The 20,403-nt window shown below is 49.6% G+C and overlaps 1 protein-coding gene across 2 annotated transcripts in view; it reads right to left on the bottom strand.

Annotated features, from left to right (window-relative positions):
* Window positions 1–19,383, bottom strand: part of Orb2 (cytoplasmic polyadenylation element-binding protein orb2) — an 81,285-nt gene extending 61,902 nt beyond the window's left edge. Inside the window, exons 1-3 of one of the 2 annotated variants that reach the window (XM_076769165.1) lie at window positions 17,961–19,383; window positions 16,744–17,921; window positions 6,499–6,610 (exon numbers count right to left, since the gene is read on the bottom strand). In XM_076769165.1, coding sequence (XP_076625280.1) covers window positions 6,499–6,610; window positions 16,744–17,889 — 1,258 coding nt within the window. In that variant the 5' untranslated portion in view covers window positions 17,890–17,921; window positions 17,961–19,383. The other variant, XR_013080023.1, reaches the window with a different exon arrangement.
* Window positions 19,384–20,403: the final 1,020 nt, after the last annotated feature.

Here is a 20,403-nt window from a genome sequence, read left to right as displayed (position 1 = left end):
TTAGGAAGCAACTACTTTTAATAGCAATTTTAGAATAAATACTAGGAACACGGTTGTTTGTTCGCTAGCGAATCGATAAGGATAATTGCTGCCAAGAGAATTGCGTTCTTGCCGCTACCGTCGTAAATTTATCGGTGAAAAACGTAAAACGTCCGGATAAATAGTAGAAATCTCAAAGGGTATTTGGTAATAAAACGAGCTCGAGTTTCTCGGAAGAAAGAAGCTAATTAATTACGAATGCAGCGCGTCGGCGTCCAAGTTTACTAATTACCTTAATCGATCGACTGCAACGCACCTCCTGTTGAAACGGCTGATTCGTATTCGGGTTATTCAACGATCAACGATCGCTACTATTGCGCGCCTGTAGTTAGAAACGTTCGTAGTTTGTTGGTTGCCGGTTGCCAACCGCATCCTACGCGGACAATTTTTTGCAACTATTTTCCAGGACCACGGAGAGAGAAATCTCGCGGTTTCCCGAGACGAGAAACTCTTGGAAGAATAAATCGCGGGGCGTGGCTGTCTTCGGTTCGAGTCGAAACGGTAGTACGGTCTCCTATTATACGCGACAGGTTTTCGAGGTTTTTTTTTCGCGTAGAATCGAGAAAAGAGAAATCCCAAGCGGCGAGATATTTTCGGCGGTAACGCTACGAAGGAAGAACGATGTAAGGATGCGATTGAAAACGCGACCTTGCTAGGTTTCAAGCGCAAGGCCAAGCAAAAGGGTGGTTTTCGCTGTTCCGGTGCGAGTCGCATCGTCGAGTGTGTGTCGTTCATTCGTCTGCCAAGCGCTTTCATCCACTCTCACTCTTTCACCCTTTTACCCTTTTTTATTCTTTGACGTAAGCCTTTTGTCCCCCAGGATATTTGCGGGGCTTTGTTTTGTCGACGGGCTGCATACCGGCTTAAACATACGCCGCTAATGGCACGGGACCGAAGATACAAAGAGGCTTGCTTGGATGCCGAGAAATGTTTATTTATAATTTGACCATGGTCAAGAAAATAACCAGTGGATCGACACCGACTAGGGATCGAGCTGCCGTTCGAGCATATCGTCTAAACGAAATAACCACGTTTTCCGATCGAATCGATTCGTCGAGTCGGCAAGTAAAATAATTTGGCAAATCGTACGTAACCGTGCGTGTCTCTGATTAAAGACGAGCTTCGTTACGGCGAATATAAATATCGTTTAAACCATCGATTCCCTTCGGATTTCCTCCAATTCGGACCAGACAATGGTGCAGGTCACTGCAATGCGGCTGATGGTGGCAGTTGGTCAATAGGCAACCAGCCAATTCCGATCGAATCTAAATAAGCCCTTGTGCCATTTTGCACGGTCAGCTCCGAACTCGGAATATAGTATATATCATTTACGAAGGAAGCCCTTCCCACGCACGAACAACTCTATGAAAAATAAACGATCGACGATTCTCGCGTGGCCCTCTTTCCCGAGATCGGTAAATCATCCTCGAGCACCTAGATATATGTACCCTTACACCCCTCATCCTACCAATTACTCTTGTATCTTGTTTAAACTAACATTCCACGGTAAATTGTTCGTTATCGATCCGCGACGAACGAACGTTGAAATTTAGCGCGGGTGCACGATACAAAGCGTTCGTGGTTTCTCGAAGAGACGACCTACAGATGGCAGCATATATCTTTTCTGGGTCGTGAATTATTCCAAGAATACTCGTACTCGGTCGGTACCCGGAAAAATGAGTCGAGACTCGCGGTCCTCCGTCGAATACAATTAACCCGATGCGATCATAGACGGGTTTACTCGTTTCGTAGAGTGCGTCGAAAAAGATCCAACGTGTCGATTCTGTTTCAGTTTCACGAGCCACGGATCGGGGAAAAAAATAAACAAACAGGTGCGTTTTTTCAGGTAGCTGCTCGAAAATGTAAACCTCGAGTATCGTTTTGTTGGATTATTCGTTTCAAATTCTATTCTTAGTCTAATCAAGTCTTATCGCTGCGCGTGGTTACTGTTTGCGCCGTTACTCGTTATCGGACGTTACCTTTATTTTTCGGATCGTTACCTCCGATTCACGCTCGTCTACTTTAACGTCGTTGCTCGTTGCTTCGTCATTGCTCGAGCCATCAAGAAATCGACAAACGATCCGATCTGATTTCTTGACGGCTGAACAAATAATAAGCATCGCGCGCGATAATTTGTCTTTTCTGTTTGAAACTCGTCGAGATGAGGTGGAAACAACGCAACGCAACGCAACGCAACGCATTGCACCGCGATTGCTTCCAAGGACGATCGTCGATCATACGGTTCATTTCACCTTCGCGGTAAGTTTTACCGTATCGACTGCGATCGATAGCTAGCTGTATCCTCGACCGTTGCAATAATCTTGACCATATCTTATCCGGATGGCGCCAGCTCGTAACAGAGACACCGCGGTGGTTTCCGATTAAACGATCGAGTCCGATCGTGATAATTTTTCTTGGTATCCGGGAAAGACCGAGCCGCATCGTGGCAACGCTAGCTCGAACAGGGGATTGCTCCTTCGTCGTCCAGGAGCAAGAAAGGAAGCCGCTTGGTCTAGCAGGATCGATAAGAACCTCGTCGACGAGGAAGCGTGCAACGGACCGCACAACCGAAACGCTACGACGGGAATCGTGAAATAATTTAATCGGTCGTTACTTTGATTAAATTTATCCCAACACTGTCGTAAATAATGTACCGAAAGAAAAGGGAGGAACGTATCCTACGATAAAATAAATCGTTAATTTTTTCAAGGCCGGATCTCGACCCAAAAAAAGCGTCCGTATTTACACGCTGCGCTCTTTATCCATTCACCTTTTCAATTATACGTATTACGCCTATGTGCTGGCGCGAGAGCTACGGAGGAGGAGGTGAAAAGGGAACCAGGGGGAGAAAGTACGATCCAATGAAACCCTAGATGGCTCGAGAGCGGCGTTAAAACCACCCTCTACGAATCCCAGCGGCGTTACTAACCGATTACGCGACACGCGCAGTCACAATATAGGTCAGGGAATGCAATCGTAAAGCCCGCGGCGTTCAAGGACGCAAAGTTGGCCGCTACTCATTGTCAGCCTTTTGTTCGTCGCAAAATACCCACGCACGCATTTCGTCGTACGTCGCGAACAGCCGATCGATTGGAAACGACGCGACTCATCGAGTTGCAAAAACCAAATAACGATAGCACGCGGCGCAATTTCGAAAAATCTGTTAGGAAAGACCGGTGCGCGCAACACCGAAATAACGGCAATATAACGCGCCGGCATCGATTTGCGTATTTTTAAAGCGATCTTATCGACGTTATACACGCGATCGTTCCTGCCACTACGTATACAACGTAGTTACGGGCATATAGGTATGTACGTATAGCATATCGCGGCTTTTCACGATATCGATCGTGACTCTGAAACCGTTTCGCAGTTAGCGAAACGCTGCTACCCGGTCTCGAGTTGTCCTCAAACCGCGAACTTCTCCTCGCCCATTCCGTTCCAACGACTTTGAACGCAAACTAGGCTTTCTTAAAGGCTGTTCGGGGGTTAGGTTTCGGCTCCGTTCGAGGCAAACTCGCTCGAAAGAATAAAATGGCTGCACGCGCGAAGGGTACCGCGCCGCGCCGCGCCGCGGCTTCTTGCTCGTCGCGTCGTCGTCTAGGTTACATTCGGATTTTCCGAGACTTGACCTACTAGTGCAGTTTAAAGTGCCCCGTGCTGACACTTCCAAAGATGGCGTCGTCGCGAGCACGCCCACTCGACGGAGCCTTACAATGCCTCGAGAGAGGTTTTTGTTCTAGAATAAAAACCTGTTCACACTACGATGCTATCCTATCGTACTCTCGACTCTACTCCTCCCCTTTCAGCCGCCAGGGATTTTCTATACCGAGATACAAGCAGGCATTTTTCTTTCGGAATCCTTTGCACCCTCGAACGCGATCGCAAATACTTTGCAAGTAGAGATGATCAACAACGACCACCGCCGACTCGTTCTCGTTCTTTCCAAGTCGTTGAAAAGTTCCTGCTCTAGTCTCGAAACACGCATTTTCGCTGGTGATCGGTACCAGGTAGCAACACGTGCTACGAACAACCTATGGGATCGGACGGAGCGAGACAACGAAAGACCGTCGGGTTTAACTCGGCGATTTACAGCCCCCAACGACTGTCGACCTTTCTACCTTTTACTCGGTATCTCCTAACCGGAAGTTGTCGGTGCGATCTGTTCTCCACCGTCTAACGGATCGTTATCCCTGAAGGCGCGGCGTTTCGATCGTGACCGGATTTTAATTGCGTGGGTAAGGGTCTGCGGCGAGCTAAAAAGAAAAGACTGTCTCGGGGAAGACCGCTACGGACATCCCCCGACGAGAAACGATAATTACGCGATACAATGAAGTCGCCGGTCTGCGGAGGTGTCACCTTTTGCGACGCTTCTTCTGCATTCTCTTCGACGCGACGGCCGTCGTCGTCGTCTCGTCTCGTCCCCCGAGCTTCTCTTTGCCGGTCACGAACCGATAACGAGAATATTGCCGAATAATAAGTCCGTCTTGAAAAGATTCGGAACTCGGTATAACGAACGAAGCCGTTTCTCATTACGACGAACCTGCCCGTCAGGCTGCGTCCCTCGGGAATACGCTGATGGACTAAATTATAAGACGCTCGTGTACAACGGAAGAAAACCGAACGCAACAATGTTCGAGATATTGTCGGTATTCGCGGAGGATGTTGTTTCCTAGGGGTAGCGAAGGTTGGTCGGGTTCCTTTCGAGTCTTTGGGCACACGGAGAAAATTCGTCATTCTCCGAGAGTACCGTGGAACCAACTCCCCTCTCTTTGTCGTCGTCGTCGTATGGTTTCGGTGTGGACGAGCATCGGGAAGAAGAGGCCTCGCTGTACCACCCTTGCCCTTGACTGTAAGCGCGAGAATGCTTGTCTGAGGGTTCCCGGAGTTCGCAGACAGGGTGGGTAGACGGGAAAAAGAAAGCTAGGGACCAAGGGACGAGAGAGAGTGATCAGCGAGACGCTTTCTTGTTTCGCTTCCGTCTGAATCTTCGTTTGCACCGTGAGCACGCGAGCACGCGAGCACGCGAGCACGCGAGCCGGACGCGTGGATAAAGTCGCGTAGAATTTCAACGCCGAGGATAGAACAAGTTCGGCGCGTACAAGTGAGTAGCGGAGTCGCGTCGAGTGGAGGGTGCCGACAAGGGCTGAGGTACGTTAAGTGGTCGGCTGGTTGGCTGTTCCGCCGCGCCGTTAGTCTTGTCTGCCGAATAGTTGGCTTCCTTTGCACGGTCAACCTATTCGATCTCTCTGTATCCTCTCTTTTTTCGCAAACACTCTTAGCCAAGGAATTTTACCCTTTCCCAAATACGACCACGAATATGTAGACTTGTTGCGCAACTTGTACACAACGATCGAATGATAACCGACCGAGGCTATAGTAAAATCCGATTAAAATTTCCTCCTCGATAGCTATTTTTGCGAATAAATTTATTTCGGACCCTATACGTACGGTGTGCGAGCAAGTACAGCGCCAAACGGTACGCAAGTAAGAAAAGACTGAGGCACCGAGGAGGTGCTTATCAGCGTAGATTAGTAGATAGTAGATAGGAAACGTTCGTAACGAGGTTTATTAACGACACGTGCGGCTGGTTCGCGAATACAGCGGAAGAAAATTTTGCGAGAGTCGCAAATGCAAAAGAAGAGAATGCCAAGTCTCGTCGCTTCCAACTTTATCTCGCGTTTCGATCGTTCGCCTTACTACTTACTACCTACGTAAAATATGAAAATATTCAAAGTTAACGAACGTTATTGTACCGTTACATTTTCAAGTAAAATAAACGATTTTAACGTTTGCCAGGGTAACTAAATAACAGATATCTTCTGCGCGTAATAGGAACGGCGAACGTAACGATTTATCGTACAATAAGTTATACAACTGTATTCGATAAGAGCGAACGATAATTGTAAAGCGTATACGAGGTTGTTATGCAAACTGTCGTGCTGCGTGATCGCGTTGGATGGTAGATGGTATACATATACGCGATACGAGCCGGTGCTGTCGTAAAACCTGGCGCGTTGCAGGTTCGACGAACGTAACTTGGAGCTTCGAAGCGTATTTCTTCTAAACTCTCCACGAGATGGTACGATCGGATTTCAACGTTTCCTGACTCGCTTTACCCAAAGACATTTTTACTTTCCCGCAGCGAGGATCGCGTTGTAAACCGAAGGGGTGGATCCCCGTATACGCAACGATCCGCGATTCCACCGAGATCCTCCGCTGAATTCTTAACGCATTCCCGGCAGCTGTAAGCTCCCAAACGAACAAACGACGCGTCGTATCGTCGAGAAATTCTTCGGATTTTACAATTCCGAAGCATCGAGGCGCGACACGTTCGAGGCTTGGAGCTCGTCGACTGTCCGACGACCGGTTCAACGAATCGCCCGCGATACCATCGAACGTACCTAGTTTCTTCGATTCAAGCGTACACCACGATTTCGAAAAATCCTCGACGCTTACCTTTCACCTGTTTCGGGGTGTCCGCGGCGCCAGTTCGCATGATGTCGCTCAAATAATGCTCCAGGGTTCTCATACTGTCCAACGGCGAGTTTCCATTGGCCGTCATACGATCCTGCAATAATACCGTAAAAATACTTGCGTGAGTTCTCTCGCGTCTCTGTAACAAACTGAGAGACAGATGTCTGCGCGTAAAGTTGCATAAGCGTTTCTGTCGTTACGCGATAGAAATTGGCATTGCTCGAAAACCAGTTCCAAACAGTCTACGTAGTGCGAGTGAAACGAGTTAGGCTCGTCGTGTGTCCGAACACGTCGCCGTCGACGCGTTCTCGTTACCTGCAGCTTCTATAGAGCTAGCGAATTTTAATCTTTCATCGAGTCCACTATCGTGCGCGATCGAAACGAGCTTTCCTGCTCGAGAAAAGCCTTTTGAAGAGAGACGAGCGCCTCGATGGAATTGCTACTTGGCCGGCAGCGATGTCTTGTCGCGCGAGGGTATCCGGATCGGTCCGCTAGACGAACACGAGCGCACCTACGAGCAACAAAGAAGAACGAGGGACGAGGAAAAGGGTCGGGATGATGAGAGAGAGAGAGGGCTGTGCGATTGAAAATAGCAGGAAAAGGACGGTAAAAATGAAAGACGAGAAAACGTCTATAATAGCGAGCCACTAGAATTTGATCGAAACGAAAGTTGCAAGCTATTCCATAATGTATCGATCCATTACGTATACGCGGCTTGTATTTTCGGTTCAAATTTATTTACCTTATTCCAATAGGAATAGTTTATCCATTTACTATTAGACAGAGCAACGACTAAAGGAAGCGAGGTGTTCTAGGATTTGATCGATGTCGTCTATTTGCCGCACTCTTGGTGTCTAGAGTACGGCCGAGGCACGAGAGCAATAAACAAGCGAGCGAATGAGATCGAAAAAGGACACGCGCCGTGGCCAAAGTAAATCGGTGAAACGAGCTAGGAGAAATAAAGAACCACGCAAAGTTCTTTCGTAGCGGTCAATTGAAGAGGATGGTTGACGCAACGAACAATTACGATTCTAATCGGTCGTATACTCGTATAAGCCGAGGGACATTCTCGACCTCCCGAGCGTGGATGACCGATTGCCCGACCACGCATTGTCCTTTACTACTTGCCACGGTCTACGTGGACGCGACACGACGGTTCTCGCGACGGTTCACTCTCGACGACAAGACGGATATCTGCAGCGTAACGTCTCATGACCGTAAACCGTATCTTGTTACTTTTTAGACGAGACGGGAGTACAGAGAAACGATTCGAGTTTGAGGTTTATTTTAGCGTTTCAAGCTCCACGAGGTTCCCGCGACCTATCGTTCGAGGCAAAACAAAATGACCGTGACACTTATTCCTCGACGAACGCGCGAGGACAAGAACAAGGATGCCGAAATGGTTGTAAAGGATAGAAAGAGGGTAAAAGAAGCCGGAGGACGGGGGCGAAAAAGGAACAACACGTACGCGCGCGCTAGCTCGATGTCGGATAATCCTCCCCATCTTTCTCGCAGAGGCACGAGCGGAGGTGTAAAAGGTAGAGCCCCACCTTCTTCGTTTTCGCGTCTTCTTCGTGCTGCTTGCAACCCCTAGGCGTTGTTCTCTTTCCACCCAGTTGCGCGAACCATGGACTCTCTAACCCCTCTGTGTTCCAACCCACTTCCCTTTCTCCGGATTTCGCAAACTCGTTGGCGCAAGCGTGACTCGCACACCGCGAACCAACACACGCACACCATCACCGGGGCTAGCCTATTTCCGCGTAGGAGCATGTCCGTGCGCGAGCCTCGAGCACGAGGCAACCATTTCCCTCCCTCTCGCGGCATCGTTCCGTTTCCGTCTAGCTGGAGGCACGCTAGAAAATCAATATAGGGAAACCAGGAAGCAGCGGCAGGGCGTCGACAGCAACCTCTGTGCAGGCTCCATCACAGTATCACCCCTACCTACTCTACCCTTCTACCTACTATTAACATTTATATTTATATTTTCTCTTAGATCGCATTAGTAATTTTCTGCTGGTAGGGTCACCGTGTAAACTAAAAGGCCCAGTACTCGGGCAACGTTCATTCTTATCTCTAATATTCGTAATACCTATTAAGGAATAATTTTAAAAAATGTATCGATATATTTTTTAACGAGCAAATTCGTCGCGTTTGCGAAACCACTTTCCAAGTATACTGCTCGCGCCTGCCTGTACGCGAAGCAACAAACTAAAAGTAGAGGGGAAAGGGAAACAAGCGAACGGAAGCCCAAGGAAAAAGAGCCGAAGAAAAGGAGGCAAAGTTTACGTCGATAGCATCGAATACTTGTATTACGTTATGCTCTCGACGAGCATCGTGGCCCAGGTCAAGAAATATCTATTCATCCACCTGCTCTGCCCTCGTCTCCCCATTTATGTTTTCGCTCTTCCCTTTTACGCTTCCTTCCTATCCGCGTATCGATTCTACCGGTTTACGCCAAGAACCGCTTCCGTTTCTACGAGCTCGCGTTCGTCTATTCGGTCTCTCGTTTTCTTTCGTACAGTAATTTTTAATTGGAACGGACATGGATTCGCGCTCGTTACAATTTTCAGACGCGCCGATTCGGTGGACGCGTGCCTCGATCGGACAGTAGAATCAGATTGGCGATCGTGTTTATTACATTTTCTACCCTGACAGCTTCGTCAATGGTACTCGCGGCACCGACACCTTTGGCTAGGCGGTTGCCACTCCTCTTGGAGGAGGTCACTGCGCAAATTTCACTCGGGGAGGTGGAGAAAAGCCGAGGGACGGAAAAGTGGTAGGGTACCAGAGCGCTAGGTATGTACGTATCGAGTGATGCGGAAGAACCAGCAGAGGAAACAGCACCACTCGTGCGCGTATTCGATATAGCCGAGCGCGAAACTAAATCATTTAGCGTCCTCGTAATCTCCAAATACCCAAGAATCTCTGGTGCGACGTTACTTTTGCTCTAGCTGAAGTATGCGTCACACATTCTGCTGAGCAGGTTAATCTAGAAATCAATCTGATTTGCTCGAAAGGACGCAGCGTAGATATTCGCGATATGCGGCATTCAAGATCGGTCGACCCGTGCGCGTTGGCTTGTGCACGATTATGCTCCTATCTTGGCGACACTATGTACGAATCGATAGGTTTACTCGCAAACATTCCTACGAATACATCTCCGAAATTAATAACGTATCTTTTGTTAAAACGAACAATCTAGCCAACAACCTACGTCGATGTTCTTTGAACGTTTCGTCAAAGTACCGATCGACATATAGTTGTAAATATTATTTGTAATAAGAATTATTTGTATCGCAGGAATCGATAAGAAACGAAGGTTCGGGGATTCGCGCCCACGATCTTGAAATTATGGATTCCTTTTCCGTGGAAACGGAGGCTCGTCGAACCAACTGTTTTGTACTACGATGTTTGTACCATTCCACTCTAATTTCCAAAGACTTTTAGTTTCTTGAACGAATCATCCGGGAGGATCGAGTAAAAGTGTGGCACGGCGCGGTCATGCAGGAATTTGTCGCGTACAAAGATACGCGGTGGCGGTAGCAGCGGTGCTGGTGGTGGTAGTGGCGTTGGTGGTGGTGGCGGTGGCGGCGATGATGACCCAGGATTCTGCGCTATACGGTTGCAAAGCATGTGCCCGCAACGGGATTGGCCCAGTTCCAAAGTTTGCAGCTCGTAAAAAGCAACGGCATCTTTTGACCGAATTCGATAACCAGAAACTAGATTCGAATTGCGTGGATGCTAGGTCTAGTCTTGGAATAATCGGCACGGTGAATATTTCAGTATGATCATTTATTTAAAAGTAAAAACAGCCGGCATCGTAAAAGTTGTCGAAACAGCCGAAACGGATGAAAAATAGGAGACGGAAAGAGACGGTGGCGAAATAAGGGAGAAGAGGGCTCTAAAAGGGGTTGTTAGCTAGTATATGCGCGTACACGTATAGCCATTTTCGGCTCCTCCATTTCCGCAGATCCCGTCGGTCTAGACGCGACCGTTCTTGCAGTACCAGCCGTTGTTCTACACGCGTTTTTGTATTCCTCGAGTCTCTTTATTTTTCGCGCGACGCACCAGACACGCACAATCCACCGCACACCCCATCGCTCCGCTAAAGCGCGTCTCTGTTTTCTTCCAACGAGTATACTTCACCGCGATATATTCGCGCGCGGAACCCGTGGCAAGACAACATTCTGAAAATATTTCGCTCGGAAATGCGTTAGTTTTGTCTTTCGAGCATGAAATCGAAACCGCTTAACGTCGATGAGTTCGGTTGCGACAGCACTAGATCGTCGCAACCTCGAAGGAAGAATTCCCAGTCAGCTGGAAAGCTGGATTCGCTGACGCGACGGTAAAGTGGTTCGATCGCGGAATCGAAAGGCGGTCGAGGCGGAATGAACGCGGTTTCGCGAGACGAATCGTCGTCATGGCAGGCAACGCGAGGGTGTGGAAACCGAACACAGAGAGCAGGACGGTGCGGTGCGGTGCGGTGCGGTGCGGCGCGGTGCGGCGCGGTGCGACGCGAAGCGGAGTGGAGTAACCTGGATCCCGAGGCGTGTGCGGAAGAAACGATTCCAGCCGGCTAGCGCGAACTAGGTCACCGTTGGTGGAAGCGCGGAGCTACAGAGGCCGAGGAAGGGAAAAGGGGTGGCGGAGCAAAACCCAGAGGGTGGATGCGGCAGAGGGGCGGAGAACGCCGAGCGCTGCCGTCGCTGAAAACTATCCTTTCACCCGGTTCTAGTAGCCGTTTGTTGGAAATATTTCCAGTCCCATCGAGAACCGATCGAACCAGCCGCATCGTTGCGTTTACCCAAGGTTACGAGCAGGGTGTACGCTTCGTCGTTTCTTCTTCCGATCGCGACGCGTTCGATCTGCCGTTATTTATGCTCGTTAAGGAACAGAGTTGCGTACACTTGAAAAAGATCGATGGCTGCCGCTACGATTGCAGCCCAGAGCGCGAACAATCGTAGCGTCGCGCGCTCTACGTCGTATAACGCAACCAGCCGATACCGTCATTCACCGTTTGCGTTAGGAAAAATGTTGGATCGTTAGGAAAGTTGCGCGAGGAGTGGCCAATCGCGTTAGTCTGGATTAACCAGGGCGAATCGTACGCGTGCCATTGATCTTGTTACGAGTTTTAAGCGAATTACGGTAAGGCTATGCTTTCGATCGCTCGCACGGCGTCCTTCGACTTTCGCTCGAAAACTACCCTTTTCTTTGTCGCGTTGAGACGCTTGGAAGATTGAAGGAAACCTCGTGATAACCGAGCGGATCGACCGACTCGCCAGAAACAACGTAGGATTCTGCGATAGCGGGGGAGCAGAGGCGAAGCAAGATTTCGAGAATCTTGGATAGATAACGCGCGCGTAACTGCCAGCTCTGCCCGAAAAATCTATATCGCGCGAAACTGGACTGACCTATAAACCTCGCACCGGCGCGGCGCGGCGCGGCGCGGCACAGACCCCGATTCGAGTAGGAATTTCTTGAAAAACTTTTCCCGTTGCTCCTCGTTTCTGGATTCGCGCGCAAGAATCGGCAACGCGGACCTAATTCGTGACGCAACGAGATATGCTATTTTCTTCGTTTAGTGTCTGTTTCAAGGCTGAATTTACGCCGATCGACTAAACACCGCTACGCAATTAACGCTTAGAACCGCGCGCGTGCCTCGCTGCTCTCGTTCTGCTACAAACAATCGCATCTCCATTATTTATTTATTTATTTATTTACAGGAATTAGTTCCTTCTTAAAACGGAGATAATAGGAGCGACGTAATGGTCGCGTCTGCTTTTGTCGCCTAGACCGATGCAATTTAAATACTTTTGTTTAAAATTCGTTGCCTTGAAACCGATCTTTCAAACGCTGGTCCAAAAATAGGAATACGCATCACGGTTAATATCGTTGTTGAATATTTCTCTCGAGCTCGTTCAAGTACGTGCGAACGTCTTTAACGACAACTACCGAGAACTTATTTGCCAATTAGTGGATGTTACTCCGTTGATAATAATAATTGGATCCGAACGAATACAATTTGTTGAAAATAAAATGAACAGGAGCGAAAAATTAGCGCATTAGCGAGTATTTCGATCGAATGGACTCGTACGGCGTTTTATTATTCGATTAATGCGTATAACTAGACGCGGTGTCCAGATAACGCGGTTACCCGTTTCAAGTGCGAGCTAAAATAACCAGTTGTATAGTGTTTTCCATCGAGACAGTTATCTTCCGCTTCTCTGGAGCTTTGAATTCGCGACAGCGACAATTACCGTGTCTTTATTTTTAACGCCTACTTTTCGAACGCTTCGTATCTGGTACGCCGCAATCGGCTGGCCCGTTACCAGTTAATCGTCTTTTATCAATTTTCTCGCGTGGTTTCCTAGCGTATCGCTGGCTTTCGAATACCAGATGCCGCTCGCCTCCGCCTACATTTCGATATACCTAGCGCCTGTATTAAATAGCAACGATACGGGTGGACTTTGTCGATCGTTGCTCGGCTCGAACAATTGGAGTTTCGCGGCGAAAGCGCGGAAAGCGATAGCTGGAACCATGTCGTGGTTCGCAAAAAATGGTTGCAATGGTAAACGAGCTGGTGGTCGATGCTCGGCGCTCGTGCCGCGTGGCAAACGTTGTCTGTGTTCTATGTACATACATATTTCGTCAGAACCGCGCGTGCACGGAGGCCCGTTTCGTAACGAAATACCTCGACGACGATGTGTAACGACGCCCGGTGCGTCAAGGTAACGCCAATAAAAATCTTTATCTTCGCGCGTTGTATTTTTTCGAATCGATGTTGTCGTCGAACGAGATTGTCGCCGCAAACTACTTTAGTCGCCGCGATCGAACTACGCGTGTCCAATAGCGTCGGACGTACGTACATACATATACATAAAATATAAAACTCGGCGAGGCCTAGCCGCGAAACTTTCCAACGGATTATTATTACCTTCCCTGTCCCGAGAACGCTCCTAGAAATTAAGAGTAACGGAAAAGGCATAATCGAGCAGACGAGTCGAGTAATTTGTGCCGGTAGTCGATCGGTTTGCTCCGACTGACCAGCCAGAGCAGAGTGAAGCGAACTGGCCTACTGCACCGCACGTGTCCCGATTCGCTTCCAAGGTGAACGACGACCGACGAGTTATCGGACTTGGAGCTCGAGCGTTTTTTCGCTCCGTTGAACGCTTTTCGCCGATCTATTGCCCGCGCGAGTTCGTTTCGATCCGCGGACTACACAGCTACCTTCTATTATCCTAGTACGTCCCTACGTACGTATACTTCCGCGGAAGATCGAATCGACGCGACGTCGACGTTTACGTTAAGGCCTACGTCCATCGTTCCGTACCGTCGCGACGTTTCGCAAGCTAAAAAACCCAATACTTGGACGTTTAAACCTCTATACAATTTTCACACTATACGAGTCCAATTCTATTAAACGATTTTTTCATTATCGACAACTATTACAGCGAGCCAGTACTTGAACTCGGTGTCCCGATTCTAGTTGAATTGCATTCGCAAGGCGCGAAAACTTTTACAATATTTCGAAACGAACGCATTAATTTCGTACATACTGGAACGTTTATAGAACTGACGCGCAACGAAAATGAAATATGCAAACGATCGATACGATTTTGTTAATTTATCGTGCATCGGTCTCTTTGGATGGTCTAACAAATTCGCGAGTACCGGACTCTTTCCTGCTCGCCAGAAACTCGGTTTAATCGCGTCGATTTTCACATCGATAGATAAGGGAGGGGAAGGGTCAGGGGAGATGCGTATGAAATTATCGATCCATTCTGATGTTTGAAAAAAAAGCTATTGCAAAAATAAATCCCAGTATTATCATAGCATGATTTTCTGCCAAGCTTACAAGTTTCGCGAATCATTGTGATACTTCCCTTTTCCATTTCCGCCGCGTTGGATCAGCCATTTTGAATTTATTCGATGCGAGTTTATATTCGTAATACCTTCTGTTAGAAATTTTATTATATTCTTACGGGTTGCTAATCGATTCTCCCGCGTGTCTCGAGGTTCTCATCGAGGGCTGCGTTGATTTTCTCAACAACATCGCCACTTTTAACGTTTCTTTTACACGCGATGATATGAAATTGTTTTTTAAATGAAACGACGTCGTGCAAGTTAATATAGTCTAAATGAATCTCGATAGAGTTTCGACACGGTACGTAACAAGGTCGACGAGGTCTATCGCTTCCTAACGCGTTAATACTTGCGTATTATATTACCACGTAATCACAGAGAACCGCTATACATTCCGTGATACATTCTATTTTCATGTACGGAAAGGGTTAATCCTGTACATCGAATTCGATAAATCGATAAGAAATAGCTTGGTTCGTTACGTACGCAGATAATTTTTACGCGCAATAGAGTACGCGTCCCTTTGTTACCGATTTCGTACGATTCGTTGCTCAACCTTGAAATTCGTGGCGAGATATCGTCGTTAATCGGCTTATCGCGTCGACTCGGTAGGCGAGTAGGTATCCGCGTCGATTCTTTCCTTCAAGAAACAATGCGTAATTTTCTCTCGTAATACATCGTACGTGTCCAGCAGACGTTTCGAAGGAATCGTTGATCGAGAGAGGGGCGAGTTGGATAAAATTTCTGGATCGAGCTGAAAACGATATCGCTGTCTGTATTTTAAACGGGACGTTCGACGCAACGTCCGGCTCGCGCCGACTCTAGAAAGAATCGTTTGTTTTCCAACTAATTGTTCGTCCGTGGTGCGCAATCGATTCGCTAACGTTAAGGTTAGCGACGTCGATAAACCTGCCGAGCTACGTTCAACGTTGGTTCGCGTTCCGCTTTAAAACCACATCTCTATAGACTGTTACCGCGCGCAATAAAAATATATCGTATTTTCTATCTATTTATCGATAAGATCAAAGAAATAGCCAAGCATCGAACAAGCTTATATCGAGGAAAATAAAATTGATAATTGCAGCTGCAAAGAGAAATTAATATTCGGGTTTCAGAGACAGAATTAAACGCCTCTGTGGATAATTTGTCTATGAAGAGGCTAGGATACAGCAACTACTAGCTGCTACCGACCAGAAAATAAATAGAACCTTGGCGTTGGTAAGGAGTTACAAGTCAGATAACGAGTAAAATCGAGCCAATATCGCGTCAATTTTCCAATAGGTAGAAAAATCGACGATAAAGCGGTGGAATTGTGTTTATTCGAGCGATAAGCGCGTAAACGGTTAGGAACGGATGCGCAAAGGGCACGAGCTCGCGCAACGAGATCCGCCGCCGTTTCTCTCGGACAGTATGCAGGTCTATTTTCGACAAGTGGTTAAAATAGCTGGGCTTAAACGTCTGCTAGACACTGTTGGAGCTGCTGCGTAGGAAAGGAATTGGGTCAAACGTCGGTGGGAAAATAAGTATCGGAAAAGGTTTTCTCTTTCCTAACGGAATCGGGACGCGTTACGCGAGAGCGCGAGCGAGCGCGCGCGCCCCACGATCCTCGATCGATGCCGATTTCCCGCGTATCGCGCACACGTTCGTTTAAAAATCATCCGCAAACATTCGTGAAACGTCAACGATAATTTATTTGTCGGTTCGCGCGTCGCAAAAGCAACTACTACGCGGAACTAGAGGCGCGATAACGTCACGCCCTAATCGGAACGAACGGAAAAATGCGATTCCAAGTTGATCGTTAGATGCGTGTACGTAAGCAGAATGTTGGATCGGACGGAAAGGAAAAGTACGCGCGTAAACGGGAGCAACTCGAACCGAGACAGAAGAAGCGGATGCTCGAGTTTCGGAGCCCTCTCGAATATTCGACGAACGGTGTTCCGTTTAAAAACGACCGTGTCACAACGTATACCGAGCGACTGTTGAAACAGCCGTTGTACCGTCTAAATTTAAATGCAAGTCTCGAAGCAGTTGCATAACCTGGCATCGAGTGCGTGCACCAACCAAACTACGGAAGTTGGAGCTACCGGTGTATACTTTTTCGACGAGAGTGCACGATTACCGGTGCGGCTTTATAACGTAGCCTTTACCGTGGTAGCTGGTCAACGATCGATAACGGAACACACCGGTGTAAAAACTCAGAGAAACGCTTACGTTAACGCGTTCGAGCCAACGACCAAAGGAACATATATGTATTTCCTTCGGTTTTCGTGGTATTTCAGCGAACCGAGCCAACGGAACGGAAACAACGGGAAATGGAAATTGTAGGCGTAGTTTAGAAGTCGACCGGTCGGTCGGTCGACCTACCTGCTGAAACGGTGGCAACTGCAGCAAGTCCTTCTCTTCGGCGGCGGTAACTTCGAACGTGGGTGCGGGTTGGGGCGCGTATATGTTCCCTTTTCCGGGATACGAGGTACTCCTTCGAAACTTTACCGGGCTGATGCAAGACGGATGAGCCGGTGGCCCCGGGTGACCAGGAAACGTCGGACTCGGTTTCCTCCCTTGGAGTCCAGCGGCTACCGCAGCCGCGGTTGCTGCGTGTAAAGACGAGTGCAGGGGAGGAAGATTCGACACGGATCTGCCGCGATTCCACGACGAGAGTCCTGGATTCGCGACCGCGGTTGCTTGGGGCCCGGCGCCCCATTGTTGAGGCGCTTGAGGCCCACCCGACCAAGCCACGTATCCTTTCCCAGGAAAGTAAACGCCTGGATGTGAGGTGGCCGGAGGCTGTGGTTGTTGTTGTTGTTGTTGCTGTTGATGTTGCTGCTGCTGTTGTTGTTGCTGCTGCTGCTGCTGTTGTTGTTGCTGCTGTTGTTGTTGCTGTTGTTGTTGCTGCTGTTGTTGCTGCTGCTGTTGTTGTTGTTGTTGTTGTTGCTGCTGCTGTTGAGCCGAAGAGACCTGAAGACCGTGTCTATTGGTGGGTGCACCGGCGTTTCCATGCTGTTGCGGAAAATTGTGACTAGCCGTGATCGCGCGACGCGAACCCGTGGACACGGCGGAGCCGTTCCCGGCGAACAAACCCGCCGGACCGCCGGTCGGAAAGTTCTGAAAGGCAGCGATGGATCCGTTGACGGGTAACGCGTGGAGCCCCGTGTCGTCCGGGGCGGACCACAAGTTCGGTACTCTGCCGGGATCGGAGAACGCCTGAAGACTCGAGCCGGTGTTGCACGCAATATCCTTCTCGACGGAGGAGGGCGTCGTCGACGTGATAGCGATACTCTCGACCTCGACCGCGTCCTTGGTCTTCTCTTGTCCAGCCACCGTTTCCAGGCCGCTGCTCGGCGAGAGCGGCGCGGGCTTGCCAGCGGCTTGTTTCTCGATCAAGAGGTCGTCCTGCATCGTCGACGTAGTCACGGTTACGGCGTTGTTGGCGCTGCCGGTGGTACCGATCGACGATTTCGTCGTGGCGGACAAGGCGTTCGAGAAAAGACTCGTACCGCTAAAGTCCCCCATAAATCGTATCGACGAGGATCGAGGAGCTGCTGTTGCTGCTGCTGCTGCTGCTGCTGCTGCTGCTGCTGCTGCTGCTGTTTCGATCCTGTTCGGTGTTTGTAACGCGGTCCTTCCTGCCAACACGAACGTCGTCAACCAGCCGCGACCGGAGCTCGCGAGACACCTATCGATCCACGCCGTACGCGTAAAAACACCCACGAATCCCGGAAGCTGTGCAGACTACGCCGATATTTCGATCCTCTCGTCCCGACCGGTTTTTGCTTTTATCCTCTTCTCGCGACCTCCTCGCCAACCTCCAAATCGATTAAATTACGCTAACGACTCGTCACCCCCGGCAGCGTAACTCGGCAGCGACTTTGCTTCCGTAGCATTCTCTTTTGGTTATCGAGAATCGTCGACCAACCGCTCGTCGACGTTCATCGCGGCCCGGAAAGTTTCACGATCGCTCGATACCCCTCTCTCGATGATTCTCATTCGTCCCTGGCGTGCATAATTTTCTTCTCGATCGATGCTCGTTGCTCGGCTAAATCCGCGAAACGCGAGCTTTCGCTTTTCAGCGACCGCGCGGACAACCGGATACGACGAAAAGTGGCTCGGCCGCTTCTCTCGTCGGGGTTCGCGCACTTGGCGAACTTGGTCGGTTCGAACCACGCTCGAGATCGTTCTTCCTCGTCGCGACACTACGAGTACATCACTGGACACAGACTGGCGACGAAAGGGCCGCGAACGTTTCGGGCACCATCGGATCTTACCGCGAGAAGCAGCGCGCGTGTACGTCGATCGCGACCGTTTCCCGACCCGGTGGCGGCGATCGGTGGGTTGCTTTCCTCGCTCGATCACCGCGAACTCGACGAAGCGCGTCGACGCGCACACACGGACCACCGTACGGACACTGCTGTGCGCGACCAACGCGCCAGTTAAGCTGACCGACCTACCAACGATAGAACACCCGAGCCAAATTTCTATGCGATCCCTCGCTTTCCCGAAATTTTACTCGTCCGACCTACCGCACCGTCTTATCGGCACCTCGCATATTTAACGCACTAGTTACGTTGATGCTACCGCTGATTCCACGGCACTTGCTCGCTACAGCTCAAGCTCCGAACGATCGAGCGTAGCTGGTGATTCGCGAGCCCTAACCCAGACCCGTCGTCCGGTCGTGCCCGTGAATTCGGATGGTGGTTGCTGGTCGAGCAACCGGCTGACTGTCCGCGTTACCTGACTCCACTCGACGGGGCGGCTCTCGATCAGAGGCCAGCAGACCGCGATTCGACGACGCGGCTTCGTGGCTCTGCGTCGCGGCGCGTAACGCGATTCGTGCGTCGTGCCGACTTTTTGAACACTGTGCCCGTGCTGCGGCCCACACCATACCAGCCGTAGTCTCTCCGCGTAGCCGTGCACTCGGCGATCTTCGGCCCGCCGCTTCGTCTTCGTCCACGTCCTCGTCCTCGTCGCTGCTGCGTCGCGCGGCGACGTCGCTCACGCACGCGCGTTTCACTTCGAACCGCCGCCGCCGCCGCCACCGCCGCCGCCGCCGCCGCCGCCACCGCCACCGCCACCGCCGCCGATACCACCAAGAAACCACCACCACCTCCGTCGCCGACCCGCCGACCCGTCGACCCGCCCCTCTTAGCCGCCCTGATACCATTCCGCCGAATCTCGCTACAATTTTCAACCACGCGCTTCGCTTCGACTCGCCGACTCGCCTTGCCTCACCTTGCCCCGACATGCCATGTCTTCCTCTTTCGTTAGTAATTTCCGTTCCGTTACCTACCGACGAACACCTTCCACCGTTTATTTCCATTTACATTGCTGCAAATTACCTACCAGATAAACCTAACGTGCGATATGATTCCAACGATCACGAGTATCGTCTCCCATCCAATTACGAACGATGTAGAAAACAAATCGATCATTCTTTCACAGCAGTGAGTTCCCAGCTGCATTCTGCCCTCTTACCATCTCGCGTCCAACGTTATCGATTTCGAATGGAACAAGATTGTAATGCTATCAGCGATTAAAACTAAAACTAGGTGTACCGAGAGTTATAGATCGATAGTTTCAACACAAACGAGGTACATATTTGAACAGACCTTGCATTCAATGGATTTTTTCAACCCATTTTTCTGGGGTTCTAGACCTCCGTTACCATTTTCGTGTCACTCGCAACATTACCATCAGAAGTTCACAAGCTATGAATTTTTAAACATAGAAAGCACAGACGAGGTATATGAGTAGACTTTTCACCACAAACCAGGCATACGAGTAGACCTATCACCTTATGGACTTTTGCGACCGAATCTGACTGCCATACCGACCTCAACATTCGGAGGTGATTTTAGCGGCCTCTTCTCATGGATGGCGGTCAGTTGAGAAACTATTCACTGAATTAGTATTGATGGGCAACAGCTGTAACGGTGCGTAAATACATGTGAGTTGACAGTACAGTATTATCAGACGGCAAGCCTGTGGCCAAAGGAAACTGCCCCTCCACTTACACACACAATGCACAAC

Source organism: Colletes latitarsis, chromosome 7 (genome assembly GCF_051014445.1).
Source record: "Colletes latitarsis isolate SP2378_abdomen chromosome 7, iyColLati1, whole genome shotgun sequence".
NCBI lineage: Eukaryota > Metazoa > Arthropoda > Insecta > Hymenoptera > Colletidae > Colletes > Colletes latitarsis.
Note: the sequence above shows the minus strand (reverse complement) of the source record. Positions and strands in the feature narration are given on the sequence as shown.